This window comes from Neolamprologus multifasciatus, chromosome 15, assembly GCF_963576455.1.
Source record: "Neolamprologus multifasciatus chromosome 15, fNeoMul1.2, whole genome shotgun sequence".
Classification (NCBI taxonomy): domain Eukaryota; kingdom Metazoa; phylum Chordata; class Actinopteri; order Cichliformes; family Cichlidae; genus Neolamprologus; species Neolamprologus multifasciatus.
This window is the reverse complement of record NC_140453.1, coordinates 16,227,733-16,246,547: the sequence shown is the minus strand read 5'-3', so window position 1 is coordinate 16,246,547 and position 18,815 is coordinate 16,227,733. Positions and strand designations below refer to the sequence as shown.

Below are 18,815 nucleotides of genomic sequence, written 5' to 3'. Positions count from 1 at the left end.
CAAGTTAACAACCAAACAGAGCAATGATTGTTGGGTCCTTGTATAACAACCAATGGTTTCCTTGTGCGACAAACCAGAGAGGAACCAGCATTTTCTGCCTGGCTGCCATGAGCGATGGCCCTGACATGCAGGGGGGAGGTGAAGGAAAGTGATAGTGTGTGTGTGTGTGTGTGTGTGTGTGTGTGTGTGTGTGTTTGTGTGTATGTGATCAAGAGGAGGCGGGAAGAATGGAAAGATATAGATGGATATATAAGGAGAAATGTGGCCAGTCTGCACTTGTTTTCCATTATCAAGTTTCCAAACTGTTCACAGAACAAACACAAACAGCATTAATTACTTGGCACACATTGTGGTGTACGTGCCACAAAGGGAGCGAGTCTGTGAATGTGTGTGCATGTATATTAAACAAAAGGAAGAAAGCTTATATGTGTGATGGAGAGGAAACAGAAAAAGGACAGTATTGTGGGAAAGTTTAAAAGATGTAGGGCAACACTTGCACATGGATGATCATAAGCAATTACAGACTCTTGTTCCAATTGGAACGCAAATCTTTCTCCATAATTGGTGGTTCCTTAACAATATCAGTGTTTTTCCACACATAGACTTCATTGTTATTAATGGCTGCCAAAATATATTTGGCCAAACATTTTAGCATTTTTTTCATTCATCCGCAATTTTCTTTTGAAAAGTAGACTTTTATTTTGAAAGTTCAGTAGGCACATACCTACTAGTTCTGGCCCACTGTATCCATCTCTGGTCTCTATGGTTTTCCAGTGTGTCTGTAATTGCATGCTGGTCAGATTGGTGTGGCAGAGATCCTCAATGTCATTCAGCTGCTTCGCTAGTGAGTCTCTCATCTTGTGGTCTGAGAGGATCCAACTCCACTGCTTGGACTACAGCAGGTGATCTGCTCTCATGGAAATAATTTACTGTGGTGCACGGTAATATCCCGAAAATTAGAAAAAAAATGCTCTTCAGTCCCAAAGGGGTTCTGTTGAAGACCAATTTTTTTAAACAAACACATTTATCCATTCAGTCTGAAAAAGAAGATGTAGCTTCATTTTTAACCTTTTAAACTAATAGAAATCTTACACAATAGCTATATAATGTCTTATTTAGCAATATTGTATCAAAATACCTCTGAATTTTGCTATAAGTTAAGGAATTGTTTACATATCTTCAAGTAAATTTGTAATTCATTAACAGCTACATCCAGTTCTGCGCTTAATATTGACCTCTGGTTCGCCTGTAGGGGTCCATATAAAATAAATATCCCAGTAAGACTGAGTAGAGTATTACAGTCTTAGTTTAAATTGACACCGTCGTGCCAATATTTTTCAGTCAAAGCTCACATTTAGAATCAAATTCCTCAATTAATTTCTTCTGGGAAGGAACGTGACAGGAATGCAGGCTAGTGTTGTTAGAGTATAGGCTTCCTGTGGTGCATAAGTAAATGTTATGGAAGTAATCAATGTTACTATGAAGAGTACATTATGCACTGCTGTTGTGTAGCCTTTGCATCATCGTGTCTAGGTCTTGGGCCTTGGGGATGGGCGTGCATGCTTCACTGATGCCCTCTTACATGTCTCCTCCCATGGCTTTGACATTAAAGGGTCCATCTTAGAGTGAGTCCATGCTTGATAAAACAGGGTGTGATGCCCTAAAGCAATAAACCACATCCCCTCAAAAGGCACACACACACACACACATACATACTTACCATGAAATGGACGTTATGGGGTCAGCTTCATGGCCGATATTCTTGAGGCAGTATTTTTTGCAATCTTTTCAGAATTTCATGAAAGTTTGTCATCTTTTCTTTCTGTAGACCTATTTAGTGACAGTCATTCAATTTATTTTTGCATTAGTTTGAACTGTTTACAAATAGTCAAAATTTTGGACTGCTTTCAAAGTCATGCAGAATGCTTGTAGCTCAATTTTTTCTCGAACTAACTCAAAAATCCCCCTTTATTTGGCATTTTACGTCACAATTTTCTGAAAGCTGCCAGAGAGTCATTCATGCACCACTGTCCCCAAATCAATGGTCAGTCTTTCTGTCAAGGTCAGGGAACATTTTCTGCTTGCAAAAGCCAGCGTTTGTTGTCAGTTGCAGTAAAAGTGGTGGTGATATATTTATCCATTCAGGATACAAGTATATCTACTAACAGTGCAGGAAGTCCTTTTCTCAGTATGAGTCTGTTGTAGTCAAGAGAAGTCAGGTTCAGTTATATAGGCACAATACTGCATTTCCAGTTTTGTCTCCAGGGCTGTGCAGTACACAGTATACCTCTCCTCAGACCCTATATTTAGAAAATAATGTTACTTTATGTGGATTGGCCCTGCTAGTTCTTAATGTAAATTGTCTTTTTTAATAATAAACTTTCTTTAAGAGATTTTGTTTTCTTAATTTGGGACTTTATAGCTAACATGTCAATAGTTTGATTTTGATAACAGGCTTCCAGCTTTGTGCTGTTTTTAGTTGATGGGATTCTTATTTTTATTTTGCTTTTCAATCTCAATGTTGAATTTATGTGAGTGTGTTAAAGGATAGTCTGTGCTCTGAAATTCAAGGCCTTTAAAGTTTTTCTAAAGGAAAGTCTCTTGTTTCCGATGAACTGCAGGTCATGGTGTTCAGTCGTCTTTTTGTGTAGTTATGTGTATGTGTGTGTGTGTAGGTATATGCAACCAGCAAGCTTCCAATAGTCTGTCTGACCACAAAGTCTCAAACCAGCCCATTTATTTATCCATTGACCTCCATAAATGCAGACAGAAGAAACACGAGAAGAAACACATTTAACAATGGTGTCTGGTATCTAAGTGTGTGCGTGTATCTGTCTGTGTGTGTGTGCGTGCACGTGCCTAAGCCTGAGTAAGCCTCAGGCACTGCTCTGTAACCTGAATATGAGTCAGAAACTGGTTGGACTCATTTGCTTTTTAGGGCTTTGTCATTTAACAGTGGACACACACATGCGCACACTCATTTGTCTATTAAAATGACACTCCCATGTAGGTAACTGGCCTCTCACTCCCAGGAACTACTCCTTTGCTCCAAGACACACATAATCACACATACACACAATGACAGAAACATAAGGTTTTGCATAACTAGACTCTGGTGAGTAGTTGAATCAAGGTGAATGTATATTTCCTTCTAAATGGCTTCTAAATGTAGCCCATCTTTAAATCTTTTATCAAAAGCATGTACAAAGTACACGACCGATAATGTTTCTACATGACTTTCTCTAAAACTCCCGCCTCTCTCTCTCTCTCTCACTCACTCATACAGTATTTCCCTGTTGTGAAGTGTAATAACAGCTGTCCTCGGGCAAGTTACAGCCCTCGTAAAGAGACGACAACTCCCAAAACTCATTTAGCGCGCGCACACACACACACACACACACACACACACACACACACACACACACACACACACACACACACACACACACACACACACACAGATGCATAGACACATGTTGTGAACCCGCAGGAGAAGTGGAGGTCTCTTTAACATGCATTTTGCCCTCTCTCTCACTCTCTCTCTCGCTTTGTCACTTTTTTCTGTCTTTATTTTTTCAGCCCCTAAGTAAGGTTTGACCACATTTCACAGCTGAAGGTGACAGCATACACACTCATATTCATGCACATTGTTCTCCTCAGCCTGTGACTGTCATTGGATGTTTATGAAGGATGGAGGGGGAAAGAGAAAGTGAAAAAGTTGTAGTGTTATTACTTTACCAGTTTACTTTTTTCTACTTTGAAGAGTAGAAGTTCAAAATATTGACTAATTAATTGTAAAAAAAAAAAAGGTTTACTGGTTTACTACAACTGGTATTAGTATTGTGGTCTTGACCATAATTTATTAAGTTACAACAACTAGTTTCTACACACACTTTCTTGCTTGAGTTAATTCCCTTTTTCCATATTAAATAGACGTCAAGTTTTACTTGAAATTCTAAATAATGTGTATTTTTTTCATTCTTTCATTCAGTGAGCTTTTTTCCACTCTTACAAAAGTGATCTCGATCTTGGTAAATCCTGAAACGTCCAAGCATCCTCACAAAAATAACTGCTGAGATTTGAGCATGGTTACCTAAGGGTACACTGTAATTATTAAAGTTAAACAACAAATAGAAGAGAATTATTCTGAAATGTTTAAATTCAGTATAGCTGGAACCAGGCATGTTGGTTGTGCACACAACATCAACTTGTGTCAAAGATGAATCTCAGAGTTTAACCTGTAGTTCATTTACGCTGGTCTGAATCAGTTGAGGAGTTTGTAAACTTGTAGCTTTTTCCCATGATTTGGTTTCCTTTCACACAGAGATAACTCAAAGCGAACTAAAATGCGTGACTACAAACCTCATGTCCCTCAAAGTAACAAAATTAATTGCAGGAAGAAGGTGGTGTTCTGGATTGTTGCTTAACATGGACAATTGACATTCATTTCACGGCTAGTTGTGTACTCTCAACATGTGTTTATGGCCAGTCTGTGTACTCTGTATATCTGTGGTACTCTGCTGCCTCTCAGAACGCAAAGCATATCTGGCTTAAAGTGTTTCGCTCAAATGTGCAACTCCCTTGGTACCTGGGTCAGATCACTTTCTCACCATAAACAAATCATTCTGGAATTTGTTTGTTACTGGTCCTTCATTGGGTCTCTGTGTGACTGTTTAAGTCCACACTTGAATGCAGTTACCATGCTCATATCTGCAAACGCACCATTGGGAAACTAAATCAGAGTTGATTGTAAACAGACTAAACAGCACAGGTGTAAAGCACCCTAAGCTTAGGGCTGAACAAGGTTGTGATTGAGGCAGGAAGCTGTTTTTTGTTGGTGCTAAACCCATCTTAGCACAGATGTCCGTGAGTCATAGCTGATCCAAAAGACTGTAAAGTAGCAAACAATTTACTCTTTATTTAGAAACTGGACATCAAAACTGGGTGAACCTGTTAAACTGTGCACACAACTATTGCAAGTATTACCGGTTGTATTTGAAACACATCTTTGGTCTTTAAATGTTCCCTTGTGGGTGCAACGGACAGTTTACATACCTTTGCAGATTATCTCTTGATGCTATGCATACGTTTGTCCAGAGATGAGGTTTGTTTTAAACGAGTATCGGTATTAAGATGCTTCTGTATTTGATTGTTGTTGTTGTCTATGAGGCCATCTTTCAAAATAACTCTCAGGCTGCGTTAAGCAGATTTCCCCTTTAATACACACCTGTCTCTTGACATAAACATACTGATGACTGCACATCCCATGCTGTAAATATTAGTCTGTGTTGATTTACATCTATACACATGGCTTTGACAGTTGTGGCATACAGCTGTGGACCTGATAACATTCTCACATATCAGTTTTTAGCCTCAGCACAGCCATCTCGACACACAAACAGAAATGTGTAAAATGTGTTTTAGTCTCAGAACTAGGTGCTTTGGTAGTTGTCTGGCCTGTTAGCATGTTATTCCCAATTGTATGTCTTCCCTTTGTTTGGGTCTCTATGGTTTCCACTGCTGTGTAATGTGCTCTTTCTCTGTGCTGGCACTGAAAAGTAAATTTCCTCCAGGACAGTAAATGCTATCGTTAGCCATCTTTTGTTGTTCGACAGAACTGTGTCACAAGCACAGATAAAAGAGATTTTTTGACACATTATTTTTTTCTATATGAGAGTTTTTTTTCATATCTGATCTTTATTGGTTTCAGAAGTCCCAGAAACATTTTCCAATTGTTATTTTAGGCGCCTTTTTTTCTCCTTTGAAGCTGGATATTTTTTGAAGCTTTTTTAAAGTGTTTATTTGTTTGTCTGTCTTTTTCTCTCTCTCCGTCTCTGCTGGTCTCTCCAGTATTAGTGCTGTTTCAGGTTGTTCTTTGTGTGTCGTGGGTAGAACTGCTTTTTGTCCGACAGGCTGAACAACAGAAGTGCTTCTGCTGCACAAACGTAGGATAGGATAAATCCGACCCGCCAGTCAGTCAGTCAGTAAATCAGTCAGCAAGCGTTTGAACCAGTTTGCTGGACAATTGGGGAAGTCAGCCAGGCAGTTCAGTGTGTCACCATCCACAGTGCTGACTTGCTAAGCTAGCTGCTTTAGATTAACCTGCTTATAGCTCTGGGTGTTTTTTTCTCAACTCACAGTTGAGTTTCCTTCTCTTCCTACTTGTCCACTTCTTTACCTCTTCCCTTCGTTGGCAGTCTTCTTCCATGTACTTCACTTTTGTTTTTACTAAATTTCCTTCACCATCTGGATTTAGTTATCGTGCGTGCCTGTTTGAGTATGTGTATATGTGTGTGCATGTCTGTGGGGGTTGGTGTTTAATGTGTGTTTGTTCTGCTCTTATCTCATCCACACCAGACCTGCTTTCCAGTCCAAAACCTCAGCTGTGCCCTGATTGGCTTAAAAACAAACTGCATCCTGCCCGCCCCTGTGATTGGGCCATTCAAATCACCTACAGTGGCTAAAGCATTATTTGATTCTATTCTCCTGGTAATTCATCAGTTAGTTATCAGGTAACGTCATGAATGCTTTAGCGGCACACTGTAATGACGGTTTGCTGGCTCTGGTGGCATGTGGATACATACAGGTGCAGAGTTGCTCGTGCTCTGCCCAAATGCAGCTGACCGACTGCCAGCAATCATTCTGACCCCATTCTGTCCGCTATTGATTCCTTTTCATTTCAGCCTCCTTTTGTATAACTCGATGGGAAATGTCCATCTAGGCTCAGTCTCATTGAGAAGTGTCATTGAGCTGTATAGTATAGTAAAACCTAGTAGTCCTTAGATCTTATGAATAACAGATCACTCGCATCATCTTTAGAAACTTGGTGTGGAGTGCTGCAATAAATTATTAATTGCCTTCCGAATTTCCCCCCACTTTGAGTCATAATTTGGTTAAAGTTTATGCAGGCTTAGTGTCTACAGTGAATCATCCAGTCAGCATGTTTGAGGTCAAGTGTGTGGTGAAGGGTGGAGAGAGGGAACCAGTTGAGGCTTGTTGTGTGAGGATCTTACTCAAAAGAAAAACTTCCAGCTGTACTTTAAAGTCTAAACTGAGCTCAACGCAGACTAAAAGTTTAATGATGACTCTCTTCTGACTCATTCAGACTGACACATGTGGGATCTGATTGTGCCGATGGTTTATGGGTTAGTTTCTTTGTGACATTATTGGCTACCAATGTCTAGAGTCATCCTAGCACTTAATTGCCAGTCATAAAGCTTCTCAGTCAGTTTTTCAGAACTTCCTATTGCTACAAAAGAGGAAAGAAAAGTTGACCGGTGATGTTTGACAAAAAGCTGAAGTGTGTCAGTTTTCCCAGAGCACTATATTTTTTATCAAATTGTTAAATGGGCACCTCGTGTACAAAACACTGCCAGAAAGTGACGGAAAGAAAGGGGTGGACAGGGAGACAGTAAATGGAGTAGTGGGTGTGGGGAGAGGTAAATGGGTGAACAAACACACAAAAAGGAGGGGATGGGTTAGCTTTCATGAGAAGGAGTGAAATCTGACTCTCTTCTGGGCTTATGAGTGAACTCATTCACAGACAGAGAGGCGTGAAGAGGGAGGGAGGTAAAAAAGAGGTGAGGTGGATTTCCTAATTTTTTACGGTGAACGACGAGCTCTCTGCTCCGTCTCTATCATCCCCCACCTTCTCTCCTGCCCTCTCCTTCTCCTGCCTTATCTGCCAGCCAGTCAATCAGCATGTGAAGTTACTTTAAATGTCAGCATTTGAATAGGAATAGAGATTAACGATGCTGAGATAGACACAGAGCCTAAGACTTAGAGCGAGCCAGGAGGGAGGTGAATATCATAAAGATAGTGTCTGTGGAAGACTTCGACCCCAGCTAACAGTGCGAACAGCTAGATGCAGACACACACACATACACTGTACTGCCTAGAAAAAGAAAAAAAGATATTCTCAAAGAAGTGTGTTTTACTTAAGGTGCAAGTATCATGCTGCCATCATGAGGGATTCAGACCTAAAGCTGCTTTCAAAAATCAACTACTACTATTCATGTCAGTGACATTCTCTTTATTGGAAATACGATATTGGTGGCTAATTAGAACATGCAGGAGCCAGTAAACAGTTACTTACTAGCTTTGAATGCAGAAGACAGTTACCTGCACTGTTTTGACTTTGGCACAAATCTCTGTAGTGATTAAGGACTGCTTACTGTTGCGGTCTGTATATGAAAGCAGATTTTTGTATTTTTTTAGGTTTTCAGATTTTGGCCAGGCCCAAAAAACGCCCCAAAAACCCGACTATGTTGTCTTGGGAAGTTGCGATAAGTATTATTCATTATTTTATGGTGTCTCAAATGTAATAATGAACATGTTGATTGAAAAAAAAAAGCAGTTTAATAATCTGTAATGAAAGTCTTCTAGTGCTCAAATGATTGCATGAATAATCAAGAAGACATTATTTGCTCCAGCTTCTTCCATGTGAGCGTGCTGCAGGTTTTTTTCTTGATTAATCACTCAATATTAAAGAGCTCAAAAACGACTGAAAAATATCTGACCAACAGTTCAAATCATAACCATGTTGTCACAGGTGAATGCCAACAAATATTTTCAGAAGGAAGTAGAAAATACATTTAAGATGAGACAAAATCTTAAAAACCAAAACAGTAATTTTAGCATAAAAACATCAATTAAGTTGACTTTTGAGTAAAATCTCTAGTCTTCAATTACTCCTCAAACAGCACACCATCACATACACATATACACATGTCGAGATTAGACTTGACATCCTTTAATTCATATCAAGTGTGTACCTGTTTGCCCCAGGGCAATAATAAAAGCGTTTCCAGACAGTGTGATTCAACATCACAGAAAAAGAGCAGCAGAGTATTTTCCTTTTGAGACTGAAGCTTTTTAATGATAAGGTTGCCATGTGGAACCAAATGATTTCCTTAATAAAGGGCAACTATATTATATATACTATATTTCTTATTATGCTGTGTAACAGTGATACTGCGATGGCAGGTCATTAGTACGTTGTTCATGCCTCATTGTGTGCTGATAGTTCTTTTTGTTTGCACTTGTCCAAGCAGAGGAGTGTTTTCAGGAACAAATTGAACTTCCTTTGTCTCACGCCACAGCAGTGAGAGGCTCATTCACCAGCAAAAGTCTCTGTAATAACAACTTTACACAAAAAGCACTCAAAATGCAGAAAGCGTTTTACAGAATACAACTCTAAATTAGCATTTGGCTCTAGAGGTTATATTTACTTTTGCCGAAAATATATTCCATCCACACATCATGCCGTGAAGGTTGTGCTTGCCTTTCACCAGCTGACCAAATCATCCGTTTGTGGGAAATAATGTGGCTTTTTGAAAACTGCTTGGGTTTTGAATTTGAGCTGAATGCTAGCGTTAACCCCAAGAAAGGAGGGGTTTGGGGGGGAGGAGAAGATAGTCAGGGTTGGAAGGACAGACCTGCTCCTCACAGAAGGAAAAATACACATTTCTGTTTTACTGTTACTGTCAAAGGAAACTCCTGAATCAGCTGAACACACACAGACATCCAACTACACGCGCGCACACACACACACACACATACATGCACACACACTCACACACACGTCTCAGATTCAATTACAGCATTGTGAGATGAAGGAGAAATTCTTCAGCCTTCAGCACTTCCAATTAAACTACTGCTCTGAGTTTGTGCATGCATGAGTGTCGGGCTGTGTGTGACAGTGTGCACATGCCTGTGTGTTGCTACACAAGTCGTGCGCGTCTGCGTGAGCGATTGCGCGTGCCACTGTGTATGTTTAACAGTTAAGGTGTGTGTATATGGGTCTCGGCTTTGATGGCGTCGCGCTGCGCTGCAAGGGCCACTGAACCGTGACGAGCCAGTGTGTGTGTGTGTGTGTGTGTGTGTGGTGTGTGTGTGTGTCAGTCTCTCTGATGTCACCTTGTATCATTTCAGGCTAATTTCACCTATTCTCAGAGAGGGTGAGAGAGAACAAGAGGCAGCGAGAGAACAAAAAAAGTAGAGAAGACACAGAGAAAGTAAATGATAAGGTACAACTTTATTAGTGTCCTTGAGCTGGTAAGCATCAGGGCTGCACAGTGCACACAGATTAAAAGCAACAAACAGGAATATAATTTATCATAGTGGAATACCAAAAACATGTTATAAAGGGTTTTTTGTATAACACTACAACATAGATGGTATGCTGCCTCTTTTGCATTAATTCCTCCTTTTACTTCAGCTTCTCTGGCACATTAGAGCTAAAAACTGAAAGCACTGTAGTGATTCATTGGTATGAAATGTGCCACAATGCCACATGTGATTATAGATTTGGGTGAGCTAATGTAATTATTAACTGGACTAAGCCAAAATTGTGATGATTTGGTGGGAAACGGGATTACTGGTGGTTGGAATTGGTTTTTAACGATGTAAATGTAATTATTGTCCTTGAAAATAATAATTTCCATTTGTCGAATAGACAGTTCTCTTCTCTTCTCTTCTCTTCTCTTCTCTTCTCTTCTCTTCTCTTCTGAATAGGGCTGGTGTGATTTCCCCCAAATTAATTTCTCTGTTTCTTTTTGAGCTTGTCTCTTCAACTTCCCTTCATATCTTTATACCCTTTCCCCGTTTCACCCTCTTTCACTCATGTTGTATTATCTCCTCTCTGGTGATAATATCTATCCCTGCAGACAGGAACCGAGCTCTTCTGATAAATACTAGACAGACTTAGTAGTGAGAGGGAGAATCAAGACTTCTGTTGCATGTACATTGGAGAAAGAATGTATATTGTTTGTCTTAGTGAGAGCCAAGATACCACTTGAACTTCTAAGGCCTATACATTCCTGAGCAGATTTATGTTGCTTTATTTCAGCTTGTGATCAGAGGGCCACCTGATCTGTAGCGATGTTATGGCCCTCTGATCTGCTGAAATATAAAACAGGTAAGAAGATAGAAACAAAGTGCATACCTTGCATGCAGAACTCTGTATTATTGTACTGTTGTTTTGTCCTCATTTCATTTCTTTACAAAATTAACACTGCTAAGTTTTAGAAACTTCCTAATATAAATCGATCTTATATATGATCAACCTATCTCTAATAATCGGCTATGTACCACAGGCCTTCAAGGTGGCTGCAGTTAAACCTTTACTCAAAAAGCCATCTCTAGACCCAGCAGTCTTAGCTAATTATAGGCCAATCTCCAACCTTCCTTTCATATCAAAAATCCTTGAAAGAGTAGTTGTCAAACAGCTAACAGATCATCTGCAGAGGAATGGTTTATTTGAAGAGTTTCAGTCAGGTTTCAGAGTTCATCACAGCACAGAAACAGCTTTATTGAAGGTTACAAATGATCTTCTTATGGCCTCTGACAGTGGACTCATCTCTGTGCTTGTCCTTCTTGACCTTAGTGCAGCATTCGATACTGTTGACCATAATATCCTATTAGAGCGATTAGAACATGCTGTAGGTATTACAGGTATTGCACTGCAGTGGTTTGTATCATATCTATCTAATAGACTCCAATTTGTGCATGTAAATGGAGAGTCCTCTTCACACACTGAGGTTAATTATGGAGTTCCACAGGGTTCGGTGCTAGGACCAATTCTGTTTACATTATACATGCTTCCCCTAGGCAGCATCATTAGAAGACATAGCATACATTTTCACTGCTATGCAGATGACACCCAGCTCTATCTGTCCATGAAGCCAGATAACACACACCAATTAGTTAAACTGCAGGAATGTCTTAAAGACATAAAGACTTGGATGGCCACTAACTTTCTGCTTCTTAACTCAGATAAAACTGAGGTCATTGTACTCGGCGCTGAAAAGCTTAGAAATATGGTATCTAACCAGATTCTTACTCTGGATGGCATTACCTTGGCCTCCAGTAACACTGTGAGGAACCTTGGAGTCATTTTTGACCAGGATATGTCCTTCAACGCACATATTAAACAAATATGTAAGACTGCGTTCTTCCATTTGCGCAACATCTCTAAAATTAGAAATATCCTGTCTCAGAGTGACGCTGAAAAACTAGTTCATGCATTTATTACTTCCAGGCTAGACTACTGCAATTCATTATTATCAGGATGTCCAAAAAACTCACTGAAAAGCCTTCAGTTAATCCAAAATGCTGCAGCAAGAGTACTGACAGGGACTAGAAGGAGAGAGCATATTTCTCCTGTTTTGGCTTCCCTTCATTGGCTTCCTGTTAAATCCAGAATTGAATTCAAAATCCTGCTCCTCACATACAAGGTCTTAAATAATCAGGCCCCATCTTATCTTAATGACCTTGTAGTACCATATCACCCTATTAGAGCACTTCGCTCTCGCTCTGCAGGCCTACTTGTTGTTCCTAGAGTATTTAAAAGTAGAATGGGAGGGAGAGCCTTCAGTTTTCAGGCCCCTCTTCTGTGGAACCAGCTTCCAGTTTGGATTCAGGAGACAGACACTATCTCTACTTTTAAGATTAGGCTTAAAACCTTCCTTTTTGCTAAAGCATATAGTTAGGGCTGGACCAGGTGACCCTGAATCCTCCCTTAGTTATGCTGCAATAGATGTAGGCTGCCGGGGGATTCCCATGATGCATTGAGTTTTTCCTTTCCAGTCACCTTTCTCACTCACTATGTGTTAACAGACCTCTCTGTATTGAATCGTATCTGTTATTAATCTCTGTCTCTCTTCCACAGCATGTCTTTATCCTGTCTTCCTTCTCTCACCCCAACCGGTCGCAGCAGATGGCCGCCCCTCCCTGAGCCTGGTTCTGCCGGTTTCTTCCTGTTAAAAGGGAGTTTTTCCTTTCCACTGTCGCCAAAGTGCTTGCTCATAGGGGGTCATATGATTGTTGGGCTTTTCTTTGTATCTATGAAGCGCCTTGAGGCGACATTTGTTGTGATTTGGCGCTATATAAATAAAATTGAATTGAATTGAATTGAATAAAAGCAACATATGTGTAGTTCACTACTTTATATTAAATACATAAAATGAGTGCATTCAGTACTTGCTAAATGACGTGGTATTGTAATGGAACTGATAAAATGCTTTTAAGAGGTGTTACCAGTACATAAACACCAGAGATGGTTCGTTTTCCCTCATTGGTACATGGCTGTTAGGAAATAGGAAGATGTTATAATATGTAAGCTGTATCTTTGTGCCAGTTTTAATTGCTCAACTTCAGATCTTCTGATCGTATCTGAGGAGCTGGTGGATATACAGAGATTTTTGCATAGTAAGAGTCAGACATCCATCCATAGAAACAGCAGTCAAACAAAACCTGTCTGTAAGACTTTTGTAGAAATTGCAACATAGCCCAATGTTCAGTGGCATTGAAAGACCATTTCAGACCGCATAGTTAGTTTTTGTATCATGCAGCCTTTTATAACAACTGACAACAACGGATAACAACAACTTTCTAGTTGTTTATTGAATTGACACTATTAAATAAAACCAAGGCCACCCTGCACTGTTAAATTCTCACATTTTTCAGAGAAACTTTGTCAGCTGAGGATAAATTTGTTACAAGGACACTCGTATTGACTGATTTGATAATCATTTCTCTCTTGGTTTCTTTTGTCATAACAAGATTTCCTGAATTATCTTGAGAACATATTAAAAAAAACCATCTCAGACCTTCATTTGATTTAAACATGTCCCTGAGACTTTTATCTGAGCAGACTTTAGCTGTTAGATATGATTTAATACTGCCTAGTCTGCAGATCGGGTAGATCAAATTAAAGCAAAAGCTAATCAAACTGTCTATTGTTTCACGTTTTTGCCAATGCCAGCTAATAATCTCGATCTTAACTAGCAATTGAGAAATGGGCCTCTTCCTTTCAAGGGACCCCCTGGGGTCTGCCTGCAAACGTGTTTTCTAACAGTTTTGGTCAAAGGACTTTTGTGTGATTCACCTTATAGAGGTGGAGGTCAATGCAAATCACCACAAAATGATTTTGAGTGACGGTGGCAGATGTTGTCTGATGCCATTCAACGGTCTTTTAGATAGTGGCTGTCCCGTTTCCCTCTGCCTCTGTGTATCTCCGTGTGTAAGTGTGTGTGGTTTTGTTTCTCTCTCTGCCCTTGAGCCTTTATCAAGTCCTTCTAATTATTTTATTATGCAAATGAGTCACCATTATTTCATTAGCGAGGCAGCCAATCACAGAAGCTGATTAGAAAGTGATTAGCATGCAGTTGGGTTCTCTTGCTCTCTCTGTGTCCTTGTGAATGGAGGAGAGGGTGGCAATAATGACCCATCTGGACACAAACTCATGCATATACATGTACTTTGAAAATTGTCAAAATAGTTACACAGTTTTATCGAGCAAACACATACAGAGTGTAGTAGTAAGTTAGAAGCACACACAGTATTTCTAATCATAACAATTATATTCATTGTAAGCTGGTTTACAGCTGCCAGGTCAACGTGATCAGATCATGTCAACATGTAAAACACTAATCACAGTTATTACAGGGCACCCTTTGTTCAACTTATATATATATATATATATATATTGACAACACTGCAGTGTGTGAAAAGCAAAGGGTTTTGAAAAGTACAAAATCAATCTCTTAATTTTTTGTCAGGCCCTTCCTGAAGATTATTTTTGCAGTCCTGGTAAAGGCTGGGAAAAAGCTTTTAGAGAAGCTTGAAAAGAAAACTGAGAATTATGGAAGGTGGCATGTCTTAAGCTTGGGATTAATTTTTTTTCATTCTTAATCAGAGGCAAAGACTGGAAAAAATAATTACCTGTGGGAAAAAATTAATATTTCAATATTTAATATGAAGTATTTTATATAATTCATTATAGCTGAGGATCCAAAATGTCAGAAATTGAGGTCATAGCTTCTTTAAATTTGGCATGTGTGGTGTTCCAGAGAAGACTCACCAATCCTCGATTTCACAATCCAAGATGGCAACAGTGCCTTTCAGTTGTTTTATGATACAGTTCGAAGAGCTGCCATACACTCAAATAGAAGAGGAAACAATATGATGTACAAAAAAAGGAGGACAATATTTGGGGACTGAGCAGTAATGATGAGAACGTGAAAGCTGGTCATTATTTGTGACAAAGCCAGCGATCCATATTTTTCTGCTCCCCTCATCTTCTGTCTTTGAGCTTGTTTTGGTTTTCCAATCAGCAGCTCAGCTGTTTTGTTTTCACTCTGAGTGAACTCATTGCTTTGTTTTTGGTCACGAGATTCAGCTGTTTCCTCTGAAGATGCCATAAACACTCAACATTCACAAACTGCTCAGCAACAAAAGGCAGACAAGCAGAAGTAGCGGCTAGCTGAAAATACTTTCAGCAGCTAAGAAGCCAGAGATTTCCCAGAGGGCAATGCTAACCAAAGTCAGAACTAAAAAGGGGAGTGAATATCAAATTTACATTCATCAGGGGGCCAGAAGTCGACTCGGAATAAATGATGATGTTGCTAACTATCTACTGAAGGGTAAACAGGCATCTGTTCACTAACAAGTTACCACATCAATTTAAAAGTTGATGCTATGCTGCCCTTATTACCCAAGAAATCAATTACTGCATGTTTAATTTCCGCATTTACCACTAGCAGAGCACACCAAACACAAAATAGAAGTCAGAAATTCTTGACATTTGACATTAAGTTAAAGTATAAAAAAGCAGATTGGCTCAAGTCCATACAACATTTGAGCAAAACATGGCTCATCACTTTGCTGCTGAGTTTTTCAGCTGAGGCAAAAGAGTAGTTCAAAGTCTGCTCATCTCATTATTGGCAACAAGGATTTGCTGTCAGATGCATGTGTCTGCTGATGTGTGTGTTGGTTTAGGTTGGCAGGACATTTAGGAAAGGGAGAAGTGTTAACTGAGAACGTGGGCGGGTTAGCGTGAGGTTTGTGTATGTGCAGACACTTTCGCACATATTTAGTTTTTGCAGGCCCCTTTTCAGCGCGTACACACAAAAACAGACATTTTGTTTAGTATGTTACCGTCTCGTGTGTGTGTGAGTAAGTGAATATCTTTCAGAGGTGTGCAAACAAGGACAGAGAAGTGCTCTCCAACTGAAAATGTTGATTTAATATGGCCTGTAAAGCTTAATTTAAAACTAGGACATTTTTTCTTCACTGCTAAGCCAAGGTAAAATACCTCTTGTACCACGGCTTGTATCAGAGCCGAGTGGAATGCTGGGCATTTATGTGTACACGATTAAAAACTCATGAAACACGTTTAAAACACAGCTTGTTTAAATCAAATGCGTCTGTACTCAAAGGTAAAAATTCCACAGAAGAACCTAAATAAAGCTGCTATTGTACGTTCTCTGTAGTGTCAGTGAATAAAAGAAGGGCTAAACAAACGCTGTAGCAGGTAAACCAAGGCTAAGTGCATCTGCAGTGTCACAGCCCAGCAGTGTATGATATATAGAAAACTGACAAAACAAGCTATTACACAGATTTCATTTATTCATTGTAGTTTCCAGTCAAAAGAATTACTGAGATACATAGTATAGAGTAATAACTACACAAAGAAACTGTAGGAAAGAAGCTGTGTTTCTGATTTTTGTTACACAGTTTTGATAAAACAGGAAGTTATTTTCCAGACCACACTGTATGGAGGCAGTCAGGGACAGCAAACACGCTTGCACTTCACTTTACAGATCAACATTTTCTTCTTCTCCAGTCCATTTGTGTGACTTGTTATGTGTGATGTATGGCACTGGGTGTTTAGTTCTTTATTTGTTCAGTGTTCGGTTTGAATGCATGCAGCTTTGTAGATGTGGGATACTTCCATGCACGTAAAAACACATTTTTAACACATGCAGAGAAAGTTACCTGACAGCAAGATGCAAACTGACTCGCACTCTGTGGAAGACAGGAGTTTTACACAAACAAACACACAAATGCTGTGCACGACAACAAAGAGTTTCTATATCTAATTTAATGTATAGTAGTAGTAGTTTTTTTTTTATTGTGCTGTGCTTTGTGTGCACATGTCCCTGCATGTTTTTGCACAGTGACCGGAGGTGACTTGCCGTGACAAAGACTTAATTGAACTGAATGGGAGTGAACTGAACTGTACGAAGAGAGGTTGGTTTAAAGAATGATGCCGAGAGGAATGTGATCCAGTGCCTCGCCAAGGCTGTGAGTCACAGCCAGCCGTGCAGCCAGCAGTTGAAGACAGTCGCTTAGTTTGATGTTAACTTGTTTCTCCTCCGGCGGCGGCTGTCACCTCTTGGTATGCCTCTGTAGTGGGAGCTCAGATCAGTGGGGTATCTGAGGGCCTGTCGTTCTGCTCTCCATCACAGCCACCACAGTTTGCTCTAGGACACAGGTAGCAAAGCTGTACCACTAACTGAAGGCTAGGAGATTTATGTAGCTGGCAGTCCTGGTTGCTGATAGTGCTTCATGGTGGCTTGCTCACTCATTCCTTCTTCCTTTGTGTATTTATTTTATAGTATAGTGATTTGAATATAAATATGCTATTATACTTCATGAAATTGAGGTTTTAAAATAAGGTTGAAATCTTGCCAAAACAAAGTCATTGTCAAGTGATAATCAAGGCAAACAGTGGCTGCTTTTTATAAATGATATTTAAGATCTTTTTAAATACTACAGTATTTATTTCCGAGCACCTACTAACATTTTAATTACAAACAGTTTCGTTTCATCATAAGTTAACGTGAATATAGATGTCTAACTGTAATGAATATATTGTGATTTCATTTTTCATAGTAGACTTTATCCATCTCAACAGTGGGAAATAAAAAAAGGGCACAAAGGACACGTCTCTGTGACCACTAACTACCAGAGACTTGAATCAGATGGCATTTTGGCTTTTCTTAGCCACGTCTCTTCTGGTCATTTTATTAACACAAGCTGCGCATAACTGCTAGGCCAATAAATCAGATAGCAAGTAGTAGCCTGAATGCTGTTCCTATCAGCAATATAGCCAGAACAAACTGCATATCATTTTAAGTTGATTGGTTCAGTTAGCTATCAGGGACAAGTGATGTCTATCTGTGTTAGAGCAACTTCCTGTTTAGGCGGAGCCAGAGGCGGTCAGCTCACACATGGTTGTTCCAAGGCTGTGGTGATGGGCTCAGATGATCAGCTGAAGGCTCTGCTGGCTGAGTCAGAGGTGATCCTAAGTGGCCCTGAGTGATAAGTGTCGGAGCTCAGACTTTGGTGGTTTTTAATGAGCGGAGACAACCGCACACACATAAAAAAGCACAAAAGAAAGGTTTGAAACATGACTCAAAGTCAGTTTAAAAAAATGTGTTCGCTTACTCAGTCAAGGCAACAAACTTCATCTTTGTCTTTTTGTAAATTTAACTACATTTTATTGTTTCTCTTTTCTGCAGGAAGTTGTACATTTGATGAGGGCTTCTCTCAGTGTGACTACCAACAAGATCCTTATGATGACTTTGACTGGACGCACATCAACACCCAGGAATTGCCATATGTCTCACCACACCTGCCACAAGGTGAAGCTCAAATTCCCTTCCCCTCATGTTTGTCATCTCCTACTTCATCACCTCAAACTGTGGAAAGCAGCTTACTGTTCAATGCAGTTTGAAGTGCTTGAGCTCTTTTTCGAGTTTCACCATTTTTTAGATGTAATTTCTGTTTATTACTGTAGCACATTTATTATGCAGGATTATTACTGCTCTGCTATATCCCAACTATATCAGTCAACTTCTGATAATCACATCGTGTATATGCTGAACTATGAACAGCGGTTTGCAACTTTTGGTTGTTTTTTTTTTTTGTTGCTTTCCCCTAAAAAAATGTTTCACTGAGTTGTTAGCGGATACATTTTTTTGTCTAATTTTCCAGGTGGTTTCATTTAAACAACTTTGCAAGCCTAA

The 18,815-nt window shown here is 39.6% G+C and overlaps 1 protein-coding gene across 14 annotated transcripts in view; it reads left to right on the top strand.

Moving 5' to 3' along the window:
- The window catches only part of ptprk (protein tyrosine phosphatase receptor type K), a 115,542-nt gene that overhangs the window by 25,445 nt on the left and 71,282 nt on the right, over positions 1-18,815 (top strand). For all 14 annotated transcript variants that reach the window (XM_085133748.1, XM_085133746.1, XM_085133753.1 and 11 more), the window contains exon 3: positions 18,309-18,431. In XM_085133748.1, coding sequence (XP_084989874.1) covers positions 18,309-18,431 — 123 coding nt within the window. The remainder of the gene's footprint in view (positions 1-18,308; positions 18,432-18,815) is intronic.